The sequence below is a fragment of the Nicrophorus vespilloides genome, unplaced genomic scaffold (genome assembly GCF_001412225.1).
Source record: "Nicrophorus vespilloides isolate i.1.1-1 unplaced genomic scaffold, Nicve_v1.0, whole genome shotgun sequence".
Classification (NCBI taxonomy): domain Eukaryota; kingdom Metazoa; phylum Arthropoda; class Insecta; order Coleoptera; family Silphidae; genus Nicrophorus; species Nicrophorus vespilloides.
This window is the reverse complement of record NW_017096850.1, coordinates 37,596-62,322: the sequence shown is the minus strand read 5'-3', so window position 1 is coordinate 62,322 and position 24,727 is coordinate 37,596. Positions and strand designations below refer to the sequence as shown.

The following is a 24,727-nucleotide window of genomic DNA, read 5'->3' as shown; positions in this document are numbered from 1 at the left end:
AATTAATTTATTAAAAATTTTGGCGCCTCCCAGTTTGGAAACCGCTGGTATAAAATAAACTATCCAGGTTCACCAACCAAAAACAAACAAAACATAAGAACTTAAAACAATTAAATATAATTATTTAAAATTTTAGTAATAAAAGTCAAATATAATAAATAAAAATATTAATAAAAAGTATACAAGAATCTTTGGTCAAATTTTACGGCGTACACACGGCAAACGGTTTAGGTGAAAAAATAAAATTTAATGGGAGCCGCATGCGGTTCTTGGAAGCACATGCATGTGTCTTAATAGATATGTTGCTAATCTATAGGCTTAAATATGATTATTCTGGCTTATTGGCGCGTAATGCGGAAGCCAAATGAAAATGGGGAAGGAAGAAGAAGAAATATGATTATTGCTAAAGTGAATAATACCTTTTCTAATACATATAAAATACATATATCTTTATGGACTAATAGAGCTACTATTAGACTGATATATTTTTGGACAAAATGAAGATATATAAATAAAATAATGAATAACTAGCAAGAACTGGCTGCAATTCAATATTTGAAATGTTTAATAATGAAAGGAATATACTTGTTTTTAATATAATTTATTTACAATAATCTTAAATTAAATCTAAACAACTAAAATAGTCCAAATTTCAAAATATAAAAATAACGTAAAAAAACTGTTAGGCGAACGCATCTTCTCTATCGGCCCCAGCACCATCGCCATCTTCCAGAGATGAAAAATTAAGGAAATGAGCTGGTCTGTGAACCTCATGATAGAACTCTTTTGGATTGGCCAATTGCAAATCATATTTCATACTAGGATCATGTCGTACACCTAAAATAACAACAAAGAGAATTAGCAAACAAATACGTTATTTTGTAGGCACAATTGCTTACCCATGAAGTTATAATTCCAACTACCCTGTGAAGGTACCATGAAGAACCCTAAGAATCTGTCAGATAGTAACATTTGTACTTTCTCGTAGTGACTGGGTAGGTAACCCTTGGGATTATTGCCCTTATCAGTATTTTGTTTTCCCCATTCGAATCCTGATGGTGTCAATTTGTAAGCAGTCAAAGAGCATGAACCAGGTGTAAATGAAGACGTAATGATAATAGTTTTTTCGCCATCCCAATTGGAATTTTCATCCATTAATCGCGAATGCGTGTTAATGTCTTGCGGTGAAAGTTGCGGCAATTCATTGGGTTGTGTATGAATCCATCCTAGAGGTTCCATGTCTTTAAGGAATGGATGAGTGGGCGGATTAGTAGGTAAATGAACCGTTTGATGAGTTCCCCATTGCGGCGGTAGCACTAAACATCTCAACTCCTTGACTTGAGGATTGTCCGGTGGACTTACGCCATAAAGGAAGGCACAAATCTGTAGATAAACAAACACCAATTATATAATTATTCAAGACAGGTAAATGAGATCGAAACTTACCTGTGCTCTTAAATCGGAAATTGTAATAAACTTCTTAAGTACATTCTTCGGAAGAATATATGTATATCCAGTTTCTTTAATATCATCTGAACTGACGTAAATATGGTTGGTTCTCAGATGTAAGTTTGTAGCAGATATAGCCCTGACCCTCCATTCGGTTTTAGAACTGAACGTTTGTGTTTCATAATTACTTGTGGTACTCGTAATAATTTCATCACCGTGTTTGTTGACCGTTCGTGTAGTTGTAGCAGTAAGTTGCGATTGTTCCTTGGTTTGTTTCTCAATTTCAGCAATCTGTTGCCTCTGGGCGGATGGAGCGCTAATTTCCATACCGAGAATGATATCTCGAATTTCTGATTGTGTCAATGAAGCAACATTAACATTGTTCTTCTTTCCGTAATCAGCCAAAATAAGATCCTTCAATTGTACTTCAACTTTAATCCATTCGTCGTCTGAAAGGGACGGCCAAATGTGATGAGGTTCGGTAATCGTCGTCTTATCAGGTTTCAAAATTACTTTTGTTCTCTCTGTATTTACATGCAAAGCACGAAGAATCAAGATCAAACGTGAGAAAGCAGTGTATGAACTGATAGTCTTTAACCAATCATCATATAAATTGAAGAGAACCATCTGCGGTTCAGTTGCTTTAAGGATTAAATCACCAAACTTCTCAATCTTCAAGCAAGCTTGGAAAGGCAACTGTAATTCGGATCCCTTAATCACGATATTTGGGAAATCAAGAAGATGGACTTCGAGTGGATCCAACATGCCTTTACGAGTGACAATAATTTGTTTCGGTTGTTCTTCTACCGGAAGTGATCGGATCAAAGCTGCAACTTCTTCAGCGGTTTTCCATTTTGCCAATTGTCCAAGACGCTTCTGTCCAGCCCAAACTGAGGTGTGGATAATTTTAAGGAAAAGTTGTCCAGTTCGCGGATTGAATATGAAAATAGCTCCATTGATTGGTTTCGTTGTTAAATTTCCTTCAAATGTCTTATGGATAGTTACACGATATACGTTTGTATCATCGACGAACCAAATAATTTGATTAGAGAACAGTTCACCATAATTCTGACTGGATAAGTAAGGTTCTGTCGGCTCACTGGAGTACAATTGTAAAGCTTTTCGAATACGTTCCCTGAGTACATACAAAGCTGGATTGGCTTTCATGATTTTAGCCATAGCCTGTTGAATCAAAGGTTTGCAGCCTGGGAACCAATGTCCATATGCACTATGAAGATTGTAAGCTAAATCAATAGCTATTAAAACTCCAGTTGGTGATGGATAAATAGACATGTTATCAGTAGTATAATCCAGATATTTAGCTCTGGCATATCTTTCAACATCGTGTGAATCGTAATCACCCCACCTCAATTGTACATCAATCCAGTATTTTTGAGTTGTCGTGTTATCCATTGTATCTTTTGTGTCAGCTAACAAAGATGGACGAGAAACATTCCATTTATATGCAGAGAAAAGCAAAATATCAGCACAGGACGAGTTCATTTTGTATGATTTCCTAGGATGGATAGTTTCCTTTTGAACAGTTTCAATTTCAAGTGCATCAAGTTCCTGATCGAATACTTGACACAAATCCATGACTATAGATTCATGGACTTTCTGCCATAAATGGGCTCTGAAGATCTGAATCAAAGAAATCTTCAAGGTTGGAATTTTACCGTGCATGAAAATTCCAGTTAAATCAAGTTGGACCTGGAAACCCACGTAAACATTAGCTCTGTTGATAGTAGGTGACCACCATAGGGTGAAACGACGGTTCGGAATTTGGTTCAAACCGGACCGCTGGGCATTGGTAAGTTTCTTATACTTCATGGACTCTTCAAATCCAGAAGCCTTTTCCCAGAAAAGACCTTCCCATGTAGGGAAATAAGTTCCCTTAAATAATGTGTGTTCAAGAATGCCCTCTACACCTCCCAAAGATTGAATCATGTCTGTACGATAATTATTCAAATTCCATAATTTACCGTCGTGTCTTTGATGTGTCCACCAGAATGGATTTTGCTTAAGAACTTGATATTGTTTGAATTCTGTTCTGATTCTCCATCCCTTATCGTAAGCTAAGGTATGCCTGTCCTTTTGGAAAAGCGTATTAATTCTAGGAATTCCTCTATCCCATGAATCTTCCAAGTCTTCCAAAGTTAGACGTCTATTTTGTGCGTTAGCTTCTTGCCTCTTCAGCGCATACTCTGCCCATACTCTCTGTGAATCAATAAACTCAGATTCCCATGCCTTCACATATCGGTATAAATTAGGAATTAATTCATCCTCATCGTGGCTCATACCTGAACGGAAATGCGTAATACCAACATCTGTTTGTTTGGACCATCTCAAATCCGATTGGGGTATAAGTACGTGACCCATCGAAAGCATACCAAGTCCACCCAATTCCTTTGGTGTATAGAATACCACAGGCGGGAATCTGCTAGGCATTTTCGAGTTCAAACCAATCTTAATACGTGTTTGGATTTTATTTTCACATTTCACCAGGAGATCCAACAATTCTTGTGTATTGGTGACAGCTTCCCTGAAGTATGTCATAAGACCAATTAAAGCTGTATTCCACTTGTTCACAATTTTTGTGAAAGTTGTTGATCCGGAAGCCATCAATATTTGTCGCACTCTGTTATGGAACCTTCCCATAGATTCATCATCGACTCGCAAGAAACACTGAGCCGTACGTTGTTTTGTATTTTCGTGTTGTAAATTCCAAATACCATCGCTGGCGGTTGTTTCCTCATGTTGAGTTCTGCTCTTCGGTAGAATTCTGCATTCAAAACCACTCATATTGAAGAGCAAGTTGGGATTATCTTTAGAATATACACTGACGAAACTGTTTTCCCATTGGATTGTGGTTACAGATCGTGGCAGACGATTTTTAATGTCCCAGAATACGGCACGACCTAAATTTACATCGTGCTTCATAAGTCTCATACGTGCATCTCTTGGCCAACATTTCTTGTTGTTATAACCAACAATGTTTTCATTATTAGGATCTGGATGTTCGGTTAAGTAGCGTTGGATTAATTCTCTCGCATCATCAGCAGAAAATCTAAAGAATATGTGTATTCTATCAACATATCTGCAGTACAATCGGATCGGATGCGTTGTTTCTGTCGCGACATCTTGGAAGGTCAAAAAGTCGTTGGGCATCTGTGGAGGTCCAGCAATCTCGCTTGCCCTTTGTAAACCAAGTACTAGAAGATCAAGTACCAACCCATAATAATGGGTAATGAATGAGGCAAACTGTAAACCTCTTATAATACCATAACTGTTCGTATGGTTCATATCCTTGTAATTGATCACAACGTTATTCTTCGCCGTCATATAATCAGCAATATTGTGATCAACAATCAACCGCAAAAGTCGATTCAGCAATGTTAAATCAATTTTTTCGTACAGTTTTTCGAATTTAGATTCAAGCAGAACATTGCATTCGCCTTCAGATACATCCCAGACATCTTCCAAATTATTAATACCTTGGCACCATTTGTACACGAGTAATGGTGGAGGTTCAGTATCTGCAGGTTTAACCCATGGTGGAAATAATCTACGTTTGTCTGCTTCATACCAAAGATATTGATCTAAATAAGCATCCGTTATCTTCTCCAACGGTTCGACGTCGTATACAGGTATCAAATGACTGTACAAATCCATGAATTCAATTCCAACTTCCTTGAACTGTCGCTGTGTAAGTAAATGACGTTTAATTCTTGATAATGCCTCGTGAGGATTATCGTACGCTTGTTCAATTAAACCCAATTCTTCACGTTGACTTTGATTCAGACGTGATTTAACGCTGTATGCTTCTTTCAGACGTTCCAAAGCCAAAATAAGTAACTTTGTGTCGTGCTTGTAAGAAAGCGGTGGAAAAGGAATTGGTGCGAATCTTCTGGATTCCAACCAATGTACAGTCGTTGTATAGATAGCTACAGCTTCTTCGGGTGAGATGTAAGGTCCATCTTTCAAATAATTATGTTGTCTTTCTTGTTCTGCTTTCAAGAACAATCTAGTTAATCTACCCAAATTCTTTTTACATACAGTTTTATCGACGGTTGCGCCTCTCCTGATTCTCTCACGATTGTAATGAGCGGTGTTAGTCCACCAATCGGCTTTCATTTTAACGTACCTCAAAATCATATTTTCAATTGGAATCGGTAATCCTGGTACCTTCCACGGAATATTGGCTTTCCAGCATCTCCATGCCTCGGAAAGATGTTGCAAAATAGTTCTTGCTTTATTCTGCTTAATGCCTTCGGGCATCATATCCACGATATCGTGCATAACTGAAGCTCTTAACTCAAGATCGAAGTGAGACTCGACTCTCTGCTTAGTAACAGTTTTAGCAACACCCTTTGAATGCCTTCCTTCAAACTGACGAGAGAGCAGGTTTCCTAACCAACGTTCTAAGAGTGGTGTGATACCACGCATAAAGAACAACCACACACGCCATCCTGGTGCCCAAAAACCACATCCTGGACCTTTACCAACTGGACCCTATACATAAAATATCATTAGAATAAGATTTTAAAAAAATTAACAGGTTTAAATACTTACAGTATTAAATCTGTAATAAATCAAATGCTTCAAATCTTTACACATTCGAATTTGTCTCATCAATTTGTATTTGTATCGGTACATTCCCGTCAATTGCCCAACATGAGCGAAGATGTATTGCAAACCATCAGCTAATTGGAAAGCGTCGACATTATTAAGTCGGTATTGTACATGGGAATCAATAATCAATTTCGTTAAACGCAAAATTTCTCGACATAAATGGAAAGCTAAAACAATGAACAATTAAAACCAATATAATTAAAATGCACAGATCAATACCATTTCCGAAACGTGACTTCTTCCTTTCCTTTGTGGTAAGAGTCTTGACAGGTTTCAAATTGAAATTGTAATCCAAATGGAGATAGTTCAAATTCTTGCGATGAATCAATAAGTTCAACATATTGTAGCCTTGGCGGCATACTTGTAAACCAGCCTCTACCCAATCCACTGTAGTGGTTTGGAAGAATTTAGTAGATTTGAAGGAACGGAAAAGATACCGCTTCTTTTGAGCCTTTGGAGGCCTGTGCTTCAATGCATTCAGCACGAAATATTTAAGCAGTTTCTGGTAACTGACTCGAACCTTGACGGGTTGTCCTGGAGGACAATGCTCTTTGTACCATGTTTTTACAAGGGGTACATCAATAGCTCTGCGACAACGACCTATAATAACAGCAGATTAATAAGAAAACCTTGTAGTATATTATCTTGAACATACCAGATCTCATATTGAATGGTCGTGGAGCCCACAGCAATGAAATTCCATTGGCTGTATTATCAGTATAAAGAGGTGTTTCTTGAAGGAAAGGCTGTACCGTATCGGGTAATGTATATTCCTCATCGTCTTCAGGAAGAGGTTCTAAACTTTTAACAGCATGTCTGTGCGAAATTGGATTAATGAGAGGATCAAAGTAGAAAGCTGGTAAATCTGGATCCTCTGTTTTAATGTATACCACATTTGGAGCATGATACCTAAAACATGCAAATAAATGTTAGCTGATTATCAAAATAAAATTATGACTAAAATGAAGTATATTTGTACATTATATATAAATGAAATTTAAAATGTATGCGACAACAGCGGATCACTTTTTGGTACTAGTTAAGAAATCCTATATCAACCGCACTTTAATATTTCACATTATTAGTAAAATATACCAAATAAACTAATTGGACATCTCAAAACTAAATGTGATTGAACGTAATATAAAGTTACTAAATAAAAATTGTGCTTACCAAGACAAATGTACATAATGTGGCATGTTATTATACAAGTAAGGGAAGGCAATTCTGTATTCCGTCCTCACTGGTTGACGTATAATAATTTTGTTGATGTCATTAAACTCGTTCCAATCCTCATCGCTGCACAAATAAGACAAATTAGATAATATCACAATATTATTATTGAATAAACTTACGCAGGGTTACTATCTTTTATTAAGGGTTCGAACTTAGGTCCACCCGGAATAGCCATATTAAGAGCTTTAGCGGTGAAGAAACTCTTCGTATCAAACAGGTAGAAGAAGTTATTGTCAACCAAATCAGTAAGTAATTGATTGGCTAGTTTGTATAAAGTTGCCATCATTGGTAGTGACAAATTCCATTTTCTGTATGTGGAACCATTCACATATCTGCAAGTAATTTGTAAAGTATTATAATGAACATTATATTTACATTTACTAAAACTTACTTTGTTCCAACAAGCGGTTTATGATCGTAAAACCACTTGGCCACAGCTGCATCTTCATCGGCATCTAAGTCTATCTGAATAGCTTCTAGAGGTTCAACATCTAGTACGTTATCCGCATAATCCAATGGAGGTTCTTCATCATCAAATGGCGGGAAACGCATACGTTTGAAATGACGACGATCCCTTTTCTCGCGACGCATCATAATCCACATAGTACTAAGAAAGAAGACAAACATCTATTAATTTTATAGTATACAAAGTAATTAATACAATAATATTTCACATGTAAAATAATTTTACATAAATATAATTGTAAATTATAAACTTACCCCCATTGTGCAATATAAATAGGTTCAGCTACCCAGGGAATCTCATTTACAAAAGTAATAGCACCTGTGATATGGTAAAGTACTTTGACGTCACGGATTTGTTCCCATGGCATAGGCATATTCTCCAGCAGTTTCATTACTGCATGAGGCATGTATTTCAAAGCTCTAATAAAAACGATATTAATATAATCCTTCATTATAAAATTAATTAACACTTACCCTAAATAAACACGCTTATCGTGTCTATACTTCCTGCTACTCATGTCACCATGATCTCTAATAATCTTCCTTAAATGTTCTGCAGGCATATCTTCTTTCTGGGCATCGACGAAACCCAATTTTCTCTTGTCCGAAAACCTCTTTGATTGCAACTGCTGCCATTTTTGAGCTGCACATAAAAGTAAATTATTATACATATTTTTTTATCTTTTTTTTTAAACAAACCTTTTTCCTGCAACTTATCTTCAGTCATTACATCTGACTTAGGATAAGGAGGTGGTATCTGTTGCTGCAGTGCATGAGCATGGGCCTGTGCTGCTGCTACTTGAGCTTGTGCATGAGCAGCTGCAGCAAATTGCTGCTGAGCCATCATAGTGGCCCATGGGTTTGGACCCAGAAGATATGGCGGTATCGACATCTAATTAAAAAAAACAACAAAAATTAAATTTTGAAGAACTGTTTTATAACTTATATGTAACTAAATTATATGTAAAATAATTTGGTTCCTGTTAGCCTTGGAATTGTGTTGTTGATTTTGTTACTTGCCCAATAAACAAATTATTATTAATTAATAACAAAATGTTGTTAAAAACAAACAAAATATTCATATAAGTTCTTACTTCATTATATAAAATATTAGCAGTTATAATTTATAGCTTTCAAGTAGACTACTTACATTTGTGTTAAATAGGCTAAATGGTCATTTTACTAAATGCAGCTCTAATCTAGTTCTTTGTAATAATCCTAGAGATATATGTATATTAGACTATAATCATATTATATAAAATAGGTTTAATTGTAAATTAATCAATTGTTGAAATACAAAAATAATGGAAGTGATGTCTAAACACCAAACATAACCTCTACATAAAACGTTCGCATTTCGTTAATTTTCAATAGCATTCAGTTGAAACATACGATATATTTTAATTACATACTATTATTAACTTACATTTCTGGGTTCTTTTCACTCGATCGTTACAGTATTAAACTATGTATATATGTTGAAAACACTTCATAACGTTGGATTAAAAAATGCGTCGCACATCTTCAACCATTGACCGCCATTTGTGAACAACCGGCATGGTTACCAACCTACAGCAACCGAAAAAATTAAAGATACACAAAAAAAGACGTTGAATAGAACGTTTTGTTGGATGAGTAAATAAATATGATTTTATTGTCTGAATAAGAAAAGAAATACTTCTGACTAGGCAAATATTTAATTAGGTATAAATAAAGATTTTTGTACTCATTTATAGTCTAATAGTAAATGAAATATTATAAATATTAATTTGAACTTAGGACTGTTTTTTTTTATTAAGTAGGAGTTGAATTTTGACACTACATAATCGAGCTGTGCGTTGGTGGGAAATTGACATTACTTTGCACTACAGCCAACTGTATATGTTTTTGGAAATAAAGAGTCTAATAGTCTTGTATTTAGTTTAAAGTATGCATGGAATAAAATAATGTATAGAAATATTTGAAGCATTCGAAGGTATTTTGTTGGTTATGGGACGCTGATGCTTACGAGGATACGTTTTGTGTTGGTGGGTAAAGTAGGTTCCTGTGGGCGTATCTCGATTTTCTCGGTATAGATAGTAGAGAGGATGGTCTTGTAGCGGAGTCCCTGTGGTGTGAATATTTAGGAACTGCTCTACGTGTGGTACATCAAATCCAGTGTATAAGTAACTGAAAACAAGTAGATTTAAGTTGGAACAATTTCCTTGTGCGATGATAGTTCAATTATCAGGAGGGCTGTGTCCGTGGTCGTAGTGCAATCGTGGCCTTGTAGTTCTAGATTAAATACATAGAGAGAGAGAAAGACTCGCATATAGTATACACACACCCAGCGAATCCACGAAATTAATTATTACAATTCGACAGTAAAGCAATTTGTGCCGTTTATAAATTTAGGTTTGTTGGCCAGCCAGGATGCAAGCAATAAAGTGCGTTGTCGTCGGCGACGGGTGAGTTGCGATTGTTTTCTTGTTTTTCCTCCGCTTTCGCCTCCTTTTTTTGTCATTTCTTCTTATGTTTTTCGGGAGGGTTTCCCTCCCATAGAACGGATCCATTCAGCCAAAAAGACCTTAGAAAAATCTGACACCCTAGGCTTGAATCACTTGTGGATTAACTTTCAAGAAATCCCACACAGGGGGTCATACAGAGGCATGCACACTTACGTGCTGCATACGGCAGTCATTCAATTTAATGGCAGAGATTGGATGAATAATTTCATTTTGCATTGGCGCAAAACGCATCATCACATATTCTAGTCTGGAACAAGTGCCACAAATGATCGTCGATTGTTTCTTTCGAGGATATTCATTATCGCTGTCCCAGATAATTTACTACAACCGATTTGCAGATCTGGCCGTTCGATAAATTATATAATTATTCAAATACCGTTACACTGAATATTTATCTAATCTCGGCTGTTCAGCAGTAACATCGATATTGTGATCGATCAAATGAATTATTTAAAGTCCTATTTTATACGTCGGTCATTACCTCTGTTGTCCACACAGCTTGCTTGTGTGAGCAGACCATGTGAGACGAGACCTCAATTACATTCGACTTTCGTATTTGTCAAAACGTTCGTATTTTTAAATCCTGACATAATATCGCCTATTTATTTTTAACTTTGATAATACATATTTGAGCGAAATCTACTTTTCGACGTTTCCAAATATTTACTCCTGAAATATATTGAAAATAATATTTATATAACTAAATCAGTTCAATATTTGACCAAAAACTTATGATATTATGAAATTTGTAAAACTAAATATATTTAATTAAACTGCAATTGCATTCTTAAATCAAATATTTAGTAATTATGTTTAGGATATTTAGTAATTTTGAAAAAAAAAACAGCAAATTAGCGAGAAAAGTAACTGTAATGTAATATCTAATCTATCTAATCACTTATGTATATTTCATCAACGTTTTACAACATTGAGCTGACATTTCTTATCAATTGTTTTACACAAAAAGCACTGTAACGATTGAATTATCTGCAAACGATTATGTTATGAATGATTATTTATGTGTTCTTTAACATCATTATTTTAATTATACCGATTAGGTAAATGTTTGGGATGTTTATAATTCGTTCACAAAATTTTGCATATGTATGTTAAGATCTTAATTTTCTATTAAATAACGCATATTATGTTATATTATAGTGTTTTTCTATTAAATGGTACATGTGCTTAAATTTCATAAGCTATTAAACATCAACTATTCAATGGAACAATTTCCTACATTCCTATAAATATAATTCATTTTCTTCAGTAATGAATTGCAATTTCTTGTAAACTTCAAATATATTTGGTATTAATTTATAAAACCAACTTATTTTTTTAAAATTATTTTCAACTTTACCATAATTGAATGACTGACTTATTAGATCTATTAAAGAAGTTTTTACTAGATTGATGAAGATGTCAAAGTGCGTTTAGGTTAATGTCTAGACGAGCTTTTTTGGGCCGTCGCTACGTTGCCTGTATGATAATTAAATATATAATAGTGGGACTATGTGATCTATTAATAAAGTTACGCATATGCATCATTGATAGCCAAAATGGTAGTTGTTGAATGAATGGACTAACTTTGTTTCTGTTTCCAGTGCCGTTGGTAAAACATGTTTGTTGATAAGTTACACGACAAACGCCTTTCCGGGCGAATATATCCCGACAGTATTCGACAATTATTCCGCAAATGTGATGGTGGATGGAAAACCTATCAACTTAGGTTTGTGGGATACGGCTGGTCAAGAAGATTACGACCGTTTACGTCCGCTTTCTTACCCTCAAACTGATGTCTTTTTGATATGTTTCTCCTTGGTGAATCCAGCATCTTTCGAGAACGTCCGAGCGAAGGTAAGCCACCTATTCATATAGTTTTTTGTTGTTGTTTTGGAGTGTAACAGTCTATTTTGGATTATTATTGTCACTACGCTTTGCTACACGTAGGGCATTTAACAATGGTTTTTCAAGGTTGATTAACACTGAAAACAGGATATTTAAATTATTTTCTTTAGCTTACTTCACATCTATTATGCAATAGATATATACTACCAATTTAGGAAATGCCAATTATAAAGGTTTATTTAAACTAAAGGAGCATCAAGTTGACTTATAAATCAGGAGCAAAAATACTAAAAAAAATCTACGTTTATATTACGAAAAGTAAACACTTGGAATATGTTTTCGAGTTTATGAGATTTGAGGATAGATGCAACAGTCCGTACTTTATTTTAAGCTATACAAGTTATATTGAGCAACTGTTGCATGATTACATTTTACTCGTACTTATTTCACTATTGCGACAAACAACTATAAAATTTAGTTTACTTTATATCTTTAAATCGGCTTTTCAATTCCGTGGAAAAATTAAAAATGTGTTAATTTACAATATTATTTTTTCGAGAATAATATTGCTTTAAATTACTTAAAGTAAAGTGTTTGTTATTCATTATGATTTTTATACAAAGTATTTTATCCTAAGAATTACTATCAGGGTTATTAACCGCGTTTTTTTGAATTACTAAATTTTCCATGAGTAAGTATAATATTAACAAAAATAATGTGATTCAGATATGTTTCGAATATCGGGAATTTCATACTGACGTAAGTTGTACGTAAAAAACGCGTAGATAAGATTTGTACCGAAGCAAGAAACCAGAGATACAGATACCTACGTTCGATGTAACTTCTCTATCGCATAGCGATTCATGTTTCCTGTTTCCTACTCTATGTAGATTATACTGTCTGCAGCATGTATATTTGTAAAACACTCTCTTTTCAATAGCATGGAAAGGGAACATCGAAATGAACATTATCAATAATTCCTGCCACCATGTAAATAGTTTATTTCAAATGTACTCAACTCGTTTAATAGTTGCATCCGTTAACTTAACTACATTATAAACACTATTTATGAATCGAAAGTTAATCAATGTATTATGAAATGTATTTATATACATAATTAACTCATCAACTGCAGAAAACGGAGACAGAACAAAATCATAAATTTTGAATAATATGTTTATAATTAGTAATAGTTTCCATTATTTACACTAAAATTGCGTAAAGTTGATTTCACTAACATAATTTATTTTTTAAAATAACAAATACTAAAGTTTCTGTTTTTATAAATTAATTTGATATACTTCCGAAAGCCTGAAATTTCTCATAGAATCTGTGAATCAGTGAATGTGTTATTGTTGTGGTTGCTAATTCAATAAATAAATAATTTATAGCAAACGTTTTAAGGGAATTTATATTCTTTTATCATTTATAATTTTCTTAATTAACTTTTTTTATTGATTGAATATGTAATGACTCTTATTATAATAACAATATGCAATGTTTAATTAAACTGTTATTGATTTCGTTTTTTTTTTAATTTTTAGTGGTACCCAGAAGTGAGACATCATTGTCCAAATACTCCAATAATTCTTGTTGGCACAAAGTTGGATTTGCGTGACGATCGACAAACAATCGAAAAGCTTAAAGACAAGAAACTGCAGCCTATTACCTATCCATCTGTAAGTAAAATAAAGTTTCTGTTATTTATTACTTATTTTATACCCATATGTCTAAATAATAACTCTGTTATTATTAATGAAAAAATTAAATTAATTTTCAATATTATAAATATATTATTACGAATGAGTCAAGCATCATTCTTACAAGATTATTAGTATTTTGTTCGGTGTATAAATTACAGTACACTTGCTGTAAGTTTCATTCATCAGATGCACGTATTTTTTATGTACGGAGAAGATTAGTCATTCGAACAAATTCTTAGTATGTAATTGGTGTGGTTCTTGATATGTCGATTAATCATCGCAGACGCCATCCGTTTTTGATGAGCAACTTACAATTGACATAGTATTTCTTGCGGTAGATAGTTTGTTGATTACATCTGATGACGTCCATTGGTAAGACTTATCAATTTAAACTAATAATATTTGTTAATTTCTATAAATATTATATGTCTATAACCAATGTATATACACAAATCGAAATTAAGTAATAGACATGATAAGAAATAATTGTTGGTAGAGAAAGTAGTTGAATTATGTATTGTGTATAAAGTTTATGTGTTAAGTAATTGTCATACAGTAAAATTATATTGTTAAAGCACAGTTGACGCACATAAATTAAATTATCCAGTGGAATAACAGAAGAGTGTGAAAATTATTACTGACTTCAATCACAATTATTGTATGAAATTTAAAAGGAAACCGATAATTGCTCTGTTTATATGTCATGTGAATCAATCAATAGTATGATGGAATGCAAAGGTTCATTCAAATCAAATCAGGATGTACACCACTTGTTGAAGTTCACTACACTAATTGTTTTAAAGTTGTATAACAATAGTTTTGTTTTGTGTAGGCATGTTTATACATCATAAGTCTATAATGAAATGGAATGTAAATAGGATAATTAGATTAGATGAATTTCAAATTAAATACAATTTTAAAACTGATGTGCGCAATCCGGGACTTCTCTTCTCATCGTTATGCGAAACGTCACTCGTTAAGCGAGTCATTTTACTTACAATACATTTTACTCATTAAGCGAAATGCTCGTTAAGCGAGGTTCCACTGTATACATAAATGCTTATTTACTATTTTTGTAAATATGATTTAGTAATGTGCATATGTTGAAATTTATTACATTTGGACTACTATTACATATGAATCTTAGCAAAAAATACAATATCGAGGTTATAATTAAAATGGTATGTAACTATGCTTTTTAAATATGTATGCAGTTTAAACTTTGAGTGGTGGAATACTAAATAGTAGGACGTATTATATAGATAATATGTAATGATAATTAGTATGTAAAAGGATAAGCGTAAACTGCTTTCAAGTTTCATATGAAAATTTTATTACATTTAATAAAACAATAATGGAAGGGTTACGATCATAGGTTTTTCCACACAAATAATCTATTTATAAAATATCATTTAATATGTTTACAAAAAAATATTGTTTTTAGTAATAAAATATGACATGTTGAAGAAAGAGTTATTGCCAACATTCATTATATAATACAAATAAGTGAGTGAATGTTTTAAACATATATAATTTGTTTAACTCTTTGAGGGGCCAGAAATTCCTACATTTCTAGACCCAACTAATTTCTAGACTGAATCAGACAGCTTCGTCAACTAAATCAACATCAAATGGTATCGACTATAAAGATTCATCCTTTGACATACCAATCAAATTAATGGATAATCCCTTTTTCCTGGACATTTCCTAGGCAATTATAATAATGACACACTAGACATGTTCAAAATATAAATTAAATAAAAAAAAGAGAAATTAATATATGATATGACTACTGTCAATATTTTGCATTATATTGCATATCTCAAGAAACAACGACTTTTCAATTTATGAAGGAAATAAAGTTTTGAATGTTTAAAATATTAATGCGCTATTAATTTTTAAAGTTCATTATAATTTTCTGCCTATTAACTATTATTTTATTTAAGATTATAAATTATTTGAAAATTTTATTAGTATATTTAGTTTAGTAGAATTGAGAATTTGTTTATTTAATTATATTTTTTTTATAATAATGATAATACTGTGGAATTGATACTATGACTAAAATATGTTAATAATGTTTAAAGTATTTGTTTTCCAATTTGTAATGTCTATAGACTATGAAGATATTGTATTCTGAATATGCTAATATTTGTATTCTGTTTTCTTTTGAAGGGTTTGGCGATGGCCAAAGAAATAAGCGCCGTGAAGTACCTCGAATGTTCTGCATTGACACAGAAAGGATTGAAAACCGTATTTGACGAAGCTATTCGAGCCGTATTGTGCCCAGTGATGCCAGTCAAACCGAAGCGTAAATGTACCATCCTTTAAAACCCCGCAGATTAGGTTTCATTTCATTCGCTTTTAACAAAAATATATATAAAAAAATATACAAAGAAGAATAAGAGGAATATGAAGAAAAAAAAATAAAGGAAGAGGACAGACGGAGGAAGGAAGGAGATCAAAACAATAACAATGTCTAATAATGGAAACAATTGTCGGGCTATGCCGCCTTCAAGTGGAAGAATTTCCCCTTTTGGCCAACATTACTAATAAAGGAAAGGAAGAAAAGCAACAAGTTATTAATTATATTAAAAAAAAACAAGTAAAACCGGTAAGATAAAACTATACTACTAAGCACAAAGTGTGTGAGTGTGTAAATGTGATTATTTCAAAATTTATATAAATATATATATAAAAAATATTTTAAAGTAACGTTTTTTAAAAATGATTTAGTTTTTATTATTATTATTATTTTTATAGAGTTATAAATGAAGAAGGTGAAAAAAATGAATACAGACGTTTTATGCGTATATTATATGTAAATGGAAATTATATTTTAAATAAATTTGTAGTTTAAATATATTATATACATATATAGGGGTATATATATATAGAAGAGCTAGAAAAATGAAGAAACATTATGTGTTCAAACAGGTATATATATATATTAATATATAAATGCTAAAATGCTGTTTCTTTTATTTCTCTGTCGTTCGCATTTAAACAATTTTTCGAAAATGTGTTTTTCCTCTTTTTCGACTTCACAGATCGCCGATGTTCTCTTATTCGTTCAATCCAAATGATAATAATTGTACGTTGAAATGGAAATTCTAGTCTCGCATTTTGCTGTTTTATTATTATTATTATATTCGTCTCCATTTTTCGCAACTAATTTTCAAAATTTGTCCTATCGCGCCAATCGCACCCCGAAGCTGGGGGTTGCCTTGAGACCAACCATTTTCGAAACACACTTTGATTAATCCGACAACAACAACAAATAAAACTTAACTGTAATAATTGATTAAGATTTGATTAGTTATTTACATTAATAGACTTGCTTTTTGATATACAATAATTGTTAACAAGAATGTGTTTTTTTTTGTACAGTAACTAAGGTAGTTTAGGTGTAAAGATACTACTAGATACCATGCATTGTGATGCCTTTCTACGATACTGGAGATACAAACTAAAAAAAAACTTTTTGTAAATGGTGCAATTCATGTAAATCTATTATATATATGTGACAAATCTAGCAGGATAGTAATGCATGGTATTGTTCTATTACTGATGAGAAAAAAAATAATATGAAAGGCTTAATGATAACTGTTAATAATTTAAAAAAAACTAATTGAGAAAAAATAAATAAAATAATTGTTTAGCTTTTAATATGATTATTATTATTACTATTACTATTATTCTAGATTTTTCTATTTTTACCTATAACTTTTATTATTTTCCTTCTTTAAGTTTGCTTCTTTCTGAAACACGGATGTGGATTTGTTGTATTTTATAAGGTTTACTTTTTATCTTCGGGAATTCGTTCCCCCAGAGAAACAATAACAAAAGTTTAATTGTTTAATTTTATTATATAATTATGAATATATACATATACGAACATGTATATTTATATATGCAAATAATTTTCATATGTTCTTTAATTTGTAATACGTATTTTCTTTGATTCTTATTATTATTTTAAAGCAATTTATTTAACTCTTTTTGTTGAGATTAGTAATAAATGTGCGCCATTTTGTCATAACTACAGACTGTGTGTATTTTGTAAATACTAAATATATTATTGATTATTATAAGATTTATAGAATAAATATATTCATTCACAAGCCGCACTCTCCTATTTATCTTCTCCAATTTCTTTACTCCCTTTTAAATCTAGTATTTGACAAATTATCATAATTTTTATTTATTATTTATGATACAGGGTCGGGTCTACCGAATGGACAAACTGGCATTTGTCCAAAGCGGAACTTGGCAAGAGGCGATAAATTTAAAATAATCAGAGATACCATTGTATAATATTGTAGGTATTTGTTTGAGTTAATGAGATTTAAATGATATAACTGATGCAGTTCTTAAACATATAAAGATGATTTGTATGATTGAATTTATGTAAGATCTATGAGAATTTTTGTATGTTTAATGACTTTTTACATTTATATTAATTGAACTACAATTTCATTCGATATTCAACAATTTATTATATATAAAATGGCAAGCGAATCTTATATGAAGAAAAGTAATATTTTTTTATTGGATAATAATAGGAAAAGCATAACTATTTTGGGCAATACAGCTCTATCAATTAACTTGTAGGTGGTAATCGACCCCCGGTGTTATATTGGCCATTGATCTTTCCTGTGAAGTGTATTAAACTATTATAATATGTAGAAAAATATCTTCAAATTAATACGATTTGATAAAAAATGTTTTTAAAACAAAGGTAAGTATTGAAATTCAAAAGCCCCCTCGAGACGTACCCAATAGAAAATTGGAAATAATAAAAATAAAACCAACTAACACAAACTTTAGTTAATTTGAGACCTCAGACCACAGTGTTAGTCTAGGGCTTCCAAAAGGTTGTAGCCCAGGGCCCACGGTTCGCTACTGGCTTCAATTTATTTCTTGAAACTTGCATGGAAGAATGTTTGGATATAAATATTGAAATTGTATTTGAATACAAAACTGGATTCTACGATATTAAGTCAGAACTAGAATTATTTTCTATTTGTATTCTCTATTTTATATAAAGGAATAATTTTATCTTTTAGTATACACATACCAGTATCTTGACAATACAAATTTGTATTATTTATTGCAGTTATTTGCATAATTCTTGTCTAGTAATCTTTTAAAACTACTTAACCACAAGATAGTGCCAAATTAATATCTTGTTACATATTTATAATGAAATTTATCTCAGAGAATTTCATTTCATTCCACATTTTTTATTCAGTGCAGATAATAGTTGAATATTTTTATTGATTTATTTGGCTGTATCCTCTTTCAGTCTCGAATAAAGAGTAGTTTTCAATTTCACATATTTATATCTGAACATTTGTTTTTTCTTCTTTTTATTAATCCATTAATATTTGCAAATGTATAATAATTATTTTTGTTCTCTTATATTTTTAGATAGTTTGTCTTCTTAAATTAGCCATGTGTGATGTGACAACAATGACAAAGAGTAAAAAAATAAGTTTTCTGGTTAGTTGGCTTCTGTTTTTTGCGTTTGTGGAAGACGTATTCCATAGATAATTGAAAACAAGGAATTTATCTTGGCTTGGAAACATTATGTAGCTTGATTAGATATTTCGTTGTTGACCTTCAATGTAGCAGAGCGCACAAAATCAAAATAATGCTCGCTCCGACACGTAGTATCGAGCAGACAGTGCGAGCGATAACTACAACGTAAATCAATTTACTTTTAACTTTTCTCGATTTTATTGCTTTGGTCGAAAACCAGTGTGTTTTACCATGGCTAAAATCAGCGTTGATCTTCCCGACATCGAGGTAACGTATTTACCAATTTTTGAATGAACTTCTTCTTACAATTATTCATTCATAATCACAAGTATATCTTAAATTTAAATTCTAATAGTCCTTCTATACCAAAATAAAAATCTAATTATACATTTAAGCCTATAACACTAGTAGAGTCAACTTCAAATAAGATAAATTACTTACATACGCAAATAGGATAAGTTCTGCTCAATTGCGCAATTTCATAATATCATAATTATCAGGGTGTAAAAGAAATTTATAATCTTATCAAAACATGGTTAATATATAGGGCAAAACACTTTTATATGATTTACTTTAAGTGTTCAATAATTGATACGGAAATTACATGTCTAACAATGTTATTAAATAATATTTAAACTAATTAAACGTAATTATCGTTAAAATTATCTATTGACGCATTGATTAACTTCAGTTTTGCGTCGATCAAAACAGACATTTTTAATCCATTCGCAGTGCGTGCTTATTAGAACACATAATATAATTTGCATGGTGACCTTTGATATTAAACAAAAAAAACTAGTTTCTAACGTAACAAGTTTAGCGTACCGCTAAATGAAAAAAAGGTTTATATTTATGTTGCTGTTGATTGTTTAAGAACCTTGTAAATAAATATAAAATATGTAATATATCGAGTACTCGAGATTAAAGATAAGCAATTGGATCAGATTATGCTACACCTTATTTGATTAATTTTGGTTGAGGAGGTCAAAAGGTCATCGTTGTATTTGTGCAGTATTCGATTTGATCAAATAATTGAAAACAAACAAATGCAATAAATATTTTGCTTTATGTTCGAGCATAGAAAACACTTAGTATTCTTTACAGACAATGCAATAATTAACATTCGAATTTGCTGTAACGATTTTTGAAACTGCTCATTCGCTTCTATTGATGTGTTGTTATTTATTATTTGATATTTGTTTTATGTAATTACAATTCTTGTCTCGTTTCTGCTAAATGCAACTTCATCAATAAAGTAGTCACACTCTTTTATTGATTATCAACTTGAAGCTATTGCACTTTGCACATATTGTAAGTGACTACAACGTCACACAAGATAGAAGAATTTGCGGTTTGTAATGTTAAAATAAATAACAAAAATTAACACAGACGTGAGAAAATATGTATATACTTTATTTTGATTAAATGAACTTTTTTTGTTAAAATCTTAAATTTTGTCTCTTAAAAAAATATTGATTACAATGGATTTTGGTTATCTTTGACGCATTTTTTACACAAAATTATGCACATTCTTATATATTTCTATTATGCTATTTTTTTGAAAAATGTTGTAGAAATAAGTTTTCCAATATTTTTTGTTATAGAATCTCCTCTTGCTTAATCCTCGAGTTCATAATTACTCATCTTTAGTGCCATCGAGTGTTACGAAAAAGAATAAGCAACACTGGAAAAGAAATGCCGACACGAAATGCGGAGTGAGTAATAAACAGTTCATTATAGGGTTTATTATTAAATTATACAATTGTTGTCTCAGAGTTGTCCAAGTCTGCAAAATGATTTTTCTGATATTAAACCATCGACGTTGAGCGAAAGAGGTGCTTTGAGAGAAGCAGCCAGGTGTTTGAAATGCGCGGATGCTCCGTGCCAAAAGTCTTGTCCAACGCAATTGGATGTCAAATCATTTATTACGAGCATCGCTAATAAGGTAATTGATTGAAGTTTATCAATAGAGATCTTAAGTGGTAATGTTATAGAATTACTATGGTGCAGCTAAATCCATCTTCTCGGACAATCCTTTGGGTATAACATGTGGCATGGTTTGTCCGACCAGCGATCTTTGCGTTGGCGGATGCAATTTGCAAGCTTCAGAGGAGGGTCCAATTAACATTGGAGGTCTTCAGCAATTTGCTACCGAGATATTTAGTAAAATGGGAGTAAAGCAAACCAGAGATCCCAAAACGCCAACACCGAAAGGCGCCGATAGGAAAATCGTTTTGTTGGGTGCCGGTCCTTCATCGTTGTCTTGCGCAACCTTCTTGGGAAGATTAGGATACACGGACATTACGATCTACGAAAAGCAAGAATATTTGGGCGGTCTCAGTTCCGCTGAAATCCCGCAGTACCGTTTACCAATGTCCGTGGTTAATTTCGAGATCAGCCTCGTAACCGACTTAGGTGTGAAAATTGAAACGAAGAGGAGTCTTTCAACTAAAGACTTGACCATCAAGAGCATACTGAGTTCGGGAGCTGAGGCAGTCTTCTTAGGAATTGGATTACCGCAACCTAAACCCAATCCGTTGTTTGCTCATTTAACTTCTGAAATGGGATTCTACACTTCCAAGGATTTTCTTCCATTAGTTGCTAAGGCCAGCAAACCGGGAATGTGCGCTTGCAAAGCATTGGCTTCATCTTTACCAAAGTTACATGGAACTGTGATTGTTCTCGGAGCTGGAGACACTGCTTTCGATTGTGCTACATCTGCATTGCGCTGTGGGGCTCGAAAAGTCTTCGTAGTATTCAGAAGGGGCTTCAGTAACATCAGAGCTGTACCAGAAGAAGTAATTAACAATATTAAAAAATCTTAATGCATATTATAATAATAATATACTGAATACAGGTATCGGCTGCCGTTGAGGAAAAATGCGAACTTATGGGATTCCTATCACCCCACAATGTTCAAACTAAGGATGGAAAAATTACATCGGTTACTTTTAAGAGAATGTTTGAAAATGATAATGGAAAATGGGAAGCCGATGAGGAACAACTTACGACGTTGAAAGCAAATTTCTTGATCTCTGCTTTCGGTTCAGGACTTACAGATTCTGAGAGTAAGATTTTCACGGAAGTAATTGAGTAATATTGTTAACTGTATGTTTTCAGTGATTGAGGCATTGAGCCCTATCAAACTGAACGACTCTAATTTACCAATTGTGGATGCATTAACCATGGAAACGTCCATTCAGGGCATTTTCTGTGGAGGCGATTTAGCTGGAGTTGCAGAAACCACCGTTGAAGCTGTGAACGATGGAAAGAACGCAGCTTGGCGCATGCATTGTTATTTACAAGTAATTATGTCAGTATTGATTGTCTATAAAACTAAATCAATTGTGTTATCATAGGGAATGCCGTTGAATAGTGATCCTAAACTTCCACTTTTCCACACTGATATAGACGAGGTAGATTTATCAGTGGAAATGTGTGGTATTAAGTTCGAAAATCCTTTCGGTTTGGCGTCCGCTCCTCCAGCTACAAGCACAGCTATGATTCGAAGGTCCTTTGAGCAGGGCTGGGGTTTTGCAGTTACCAAAACATTTGCTTTGGATAAAGTACTTATTAAAAAGTGATAATACATTAAATTTAACTAAAACTATTTTAGGATACTGTTACAAATGTGTCTCCGAGGATTATAAGAGGAGTAACTTCTGGTCACAATTTTGGACCGCAGCAGGGATGCTTCTTGAACATTGAATTGATTTCTGAAAAGTGCGCCGCTTATTGGTGCCAGAGCGTGAAAGAGCTTAAGGAGGATTTCCCATCGAAAGTGATCATTGCGAGTATAATGTGTTCGTACAATGAAGCCGACTGGAAGGAATTGGCAAAAATGGCTGAAAATTCCGGAGCTGATGCTTTGGAATTAAATTTGTCGTGCCCTCACGGTATGGGCGAGTCTGGAATGGGGTTGGCCTGTGGTCAAGTATGTGCAGCAACTTGAATAATTTTATACGTGTTGATAATTTGGATATTTTAGAAACCGGAATTGGTGAAAGGTATTTCACAATGGGTTAAACAGGCTGTCAAGATTCCGGTCTTCATTAAATTAACGCCAAATATAACTGATATAGTAACCATTGCCACAGCAGCTTACGAAGGTGGTGCTGATGGAGTTTCAGCTATCAACACTGTTTCCGGTCTAATGAATTTAAAAGCAGATGCCAGTCCATGGCCGGCCGTAGGATTAGATAAGAGGACAACGTACGGAGGCGTCAGTGGAAATGCAACAAGACCTATGGCTTTAAGGGCTATTACAGCTATCGGAAAAGCTCTACCAGGATTCCCTATTTTGGGAATTGGTGGTGTGGATTCCGCCGATGTTGCTCTGCAATTCTTGCAAGCCGGATCGTCCGTTCTTCAAGTTTGCAGCGCTATTCAGAACCAGGACTTCACACTTGTAGAGGACTATTGCACAGGATTGAAAGCTTTATTGTATTTGGAGAACCGCCTTCATGGTTGGGATGGACAAAGTCCACCAGTATTTAAACACCAATTGGGAATACCAATAAGAAGTCTGTGCGATTCTAATGGTAACAAATTACCGCATTTCGGGCATTACAAAGAAGAAAGGGAAAAGCAAATGACTAAATTGCACGTGAATGCGAATGGAGAGATTGTGTCCGTAAACGAAAGCGGCATTGCAGACCAGAAGATTGATGGAAACGTTCAAGTCCCGAAATTGCGAGACGTTATTGGAAGGGCGTTGAAACATGTAGGACCTTACAAGGCGTTAGACAACAAGAAACAAGTTGTTGCTTTGATAGACGATGTAAGAAAAATACATTAATTTTTATTATGATATTTATTAATCATTTTTTTTAGGACATGTGCATCAATTGCGGTAAATGCTACATGGCTTGTAACGATTCTGGTTATCAAGCAATTAAGTTCGATGCGAAAACGCACATTCCTAAAGTGACAGACGATTGTACTGGTTGCACGATGTGTTTGTCCGTCTGTCCAATCATCGATTGTATCAAGTAATTATCCTAGCATCGCGATGTTAATTAGGAAAATAATTCAATTACAATTTTCTTCGCAGCATGGTGCCAAAGGCAATTCCGCATGTCATCAAGAGAGGAGTCCCTGGAGAGAAGGTCAAGCTTGTCCATGCTTTAGATAATTATTCCCCAGTTAATTAACTCTTTATCTCGGATGAAATATCAATTTTGTATACTTAGTATAAATATAAAAATGATAATAAACTTAACACGTGGAAAGAAGGGCTTTTATTTGGTAATAAACAGTAGTCACATTCAAAATAAAAGGTATCCTAATATAATCATATTTTAATTAAATGTTAGCAACAGAACCTGGTCAATGAGGGTGCATAAA

At 33.1% G+C, this 24,727-nt stretch overlaps 3 protein-coding genes across 4 annotated transcripts; 2 read left to right on the top strand and 1 right to left on the bottom strand.

Moving 5' to 3' along the window:
• Positions 1-638: 638 nt before the first annotated feature.
• Positions 639-9,349, bottom strand: LOC108558312 (pre-mRNA-processing-splicing factor 8). Of its 2 annotated transcripts, XM_017915191.1 has the most exons (14): positions 9,209-9,349; positions 8,933-9,000; positions 8,482-8,674; positions 8,257-8,425; positions 8,038-8,202; positions 7,709-7,924; positions 7,437-7,649; positions 7,255-7,380; positions 6,737-6,990; positions 6,301-6,681; positions 6,022-6,248; positions 1,447-5,961; positions 900-1,383; positions 639-837 (listed from the first exon to the last, which is right to left on the bottom strand). In XM_017915191.1, exons 3-14 carry the CDS (start codon positions 8,672-8,674, stop codon positions 683-685), a joined length of 7,098 nt encoding a protein of 2,365 aa, XP_017770680.1. In that variant the 5' UTR covers positions 8,933-9,000; positions 9,209-9,349; the 3' UTR covers positions 639-682. The 2 variants fall into 2 exon arrangements, with proteins under 2 accessions (XP_017770680.1, XP_017770679.1); XM_017915190.1 differs by lacking the exon at positions 8,933-9,000.
• Positions 9,350-9,626: 277 nt separating this feature from the next.
• On the top strand, positions 9,627-16,519 carry LOC108558316 (ras-related protein Rac1). Its single transcript, XM_017915196.1, has 4 exons — positions 9,627-10,229; positions 11,891-12,143; positions 13,679-13,813; positions 16,013-16,519. The coding sequence occupies exons 1-4, from the start codon at positions 10,195-10,197 to the stop codon at positions 16,166-16,168; spliced, it is 579 nt and encodes a 192-aa protein (XP_017770685.1). The 5' UTR covers positions 9,627-10,194; the 3' UTR covers positions 16,169-16,519.
• A 2,944-nt stretch (positions 16,520-19,463) lies between these two features.
• Positions 19,464-24,639, top strand: LOC108558313 (dihydropyrimidine dehydrogenase [NADP(+)]). Its single transcript, XM_017915192.1, has 11 exons — positions 19,464-19,648; positions 20,986-21,096; positions 21,156-21,326; positions 21,376-22,179; positions 22,239-22,449; positions 22,502-22,686; positions 22,741-22,947; positions 22,998-23,315; positions 23,370-24,161; positions 24,215-24,372; positions 24,435-24,639. The coding sequence occupies exons 1-11, from the start codon at positions 19,613-19,615 to the stop codon at positions 24,532-24,534; spliced, it is 3,093 nt and encodes a 1,030-aa protein (XP_017770681.1). The 5' UTR covers positions 19,464-19,612; the 3' UTR covers positions 24,535-24,639.
• The last annotated feature ends 88 nt before the right edge of the window (positions 24,640-24,727 follow it).

What these genes read in the sequence shown, in the direction of transcription:
- LOC108558316 (XM_017915196.1), top strand. Translation starts at nt 10,195, where the DNA reads ATGCAAGCAATAAAGTGCGTTGTCGTCGGCGACGG. An exon ending in TGCGTTGTCGTCGGCGACGG is followed by an intron (nt 10,230 to 11,890) that starts GTGAGTTGCGAT and finishes TTCTGTTTCCAG; the next exon opens with TGCCGTTGGTAAAACATGTT. An exon ending in AGCCTATTACCTATCCATCT is followed by an intron (nt 13,814 to 16,012) that starts GTAAGTAAAATA and finishes TTTCTTTTGAAG; the next exon opens with GGTTTGGCGATGGCCAAAGA.
- LOC108558313 (XM_017915192.1), top strand. Translation starts at nt 19,613, where the DNA reads ATGGCTAAAATCAGCGTTGATCTTCCCGACATCGAG. An exon ending in TTGATCTTCCCGACATCGAG is followed by an intron (nt 19,649 to 20,985) that starts GTAACGTATTTA and finishes TTTTTGTTATAG; the next exon opens with AATCTCCTCTTGCTTAATCC. An exon ending in TTACGAGCATCGCTAATAAG is followed by an intron (nt 21,327 to 21,375) that starts GTAATTGATTGA and finishes GTAATGTTATAG; the next exon opens with AATTACTATGGTGCAGCTAA.
- LOC108558312 (XM_017915191.1), bottom strand. Translation starts at nt 8,674, where the DNA reads ATGTCGATACCGCCATATCTTCTGGGTCCAAACCCATGGGCCACTATG. An exon ending in ATAAAAGATAGTAACCCTGC is followed by an intron (nt 7,381 to 7,436) that starts GTAAGTTTATTC and finishes TTATTTGTGCAG; the next exon opens with CGATGAGGATTGGAACGAGT. An exon ending in GAAGTCACGTTTCGGAAATG is followed by an intron (nt 6,249 to 6,300) that starts GTATTGATCTGT and finishes TCATTGTTTTAG; the next exon opens with CTTTCCATTTATGTCGAGAA.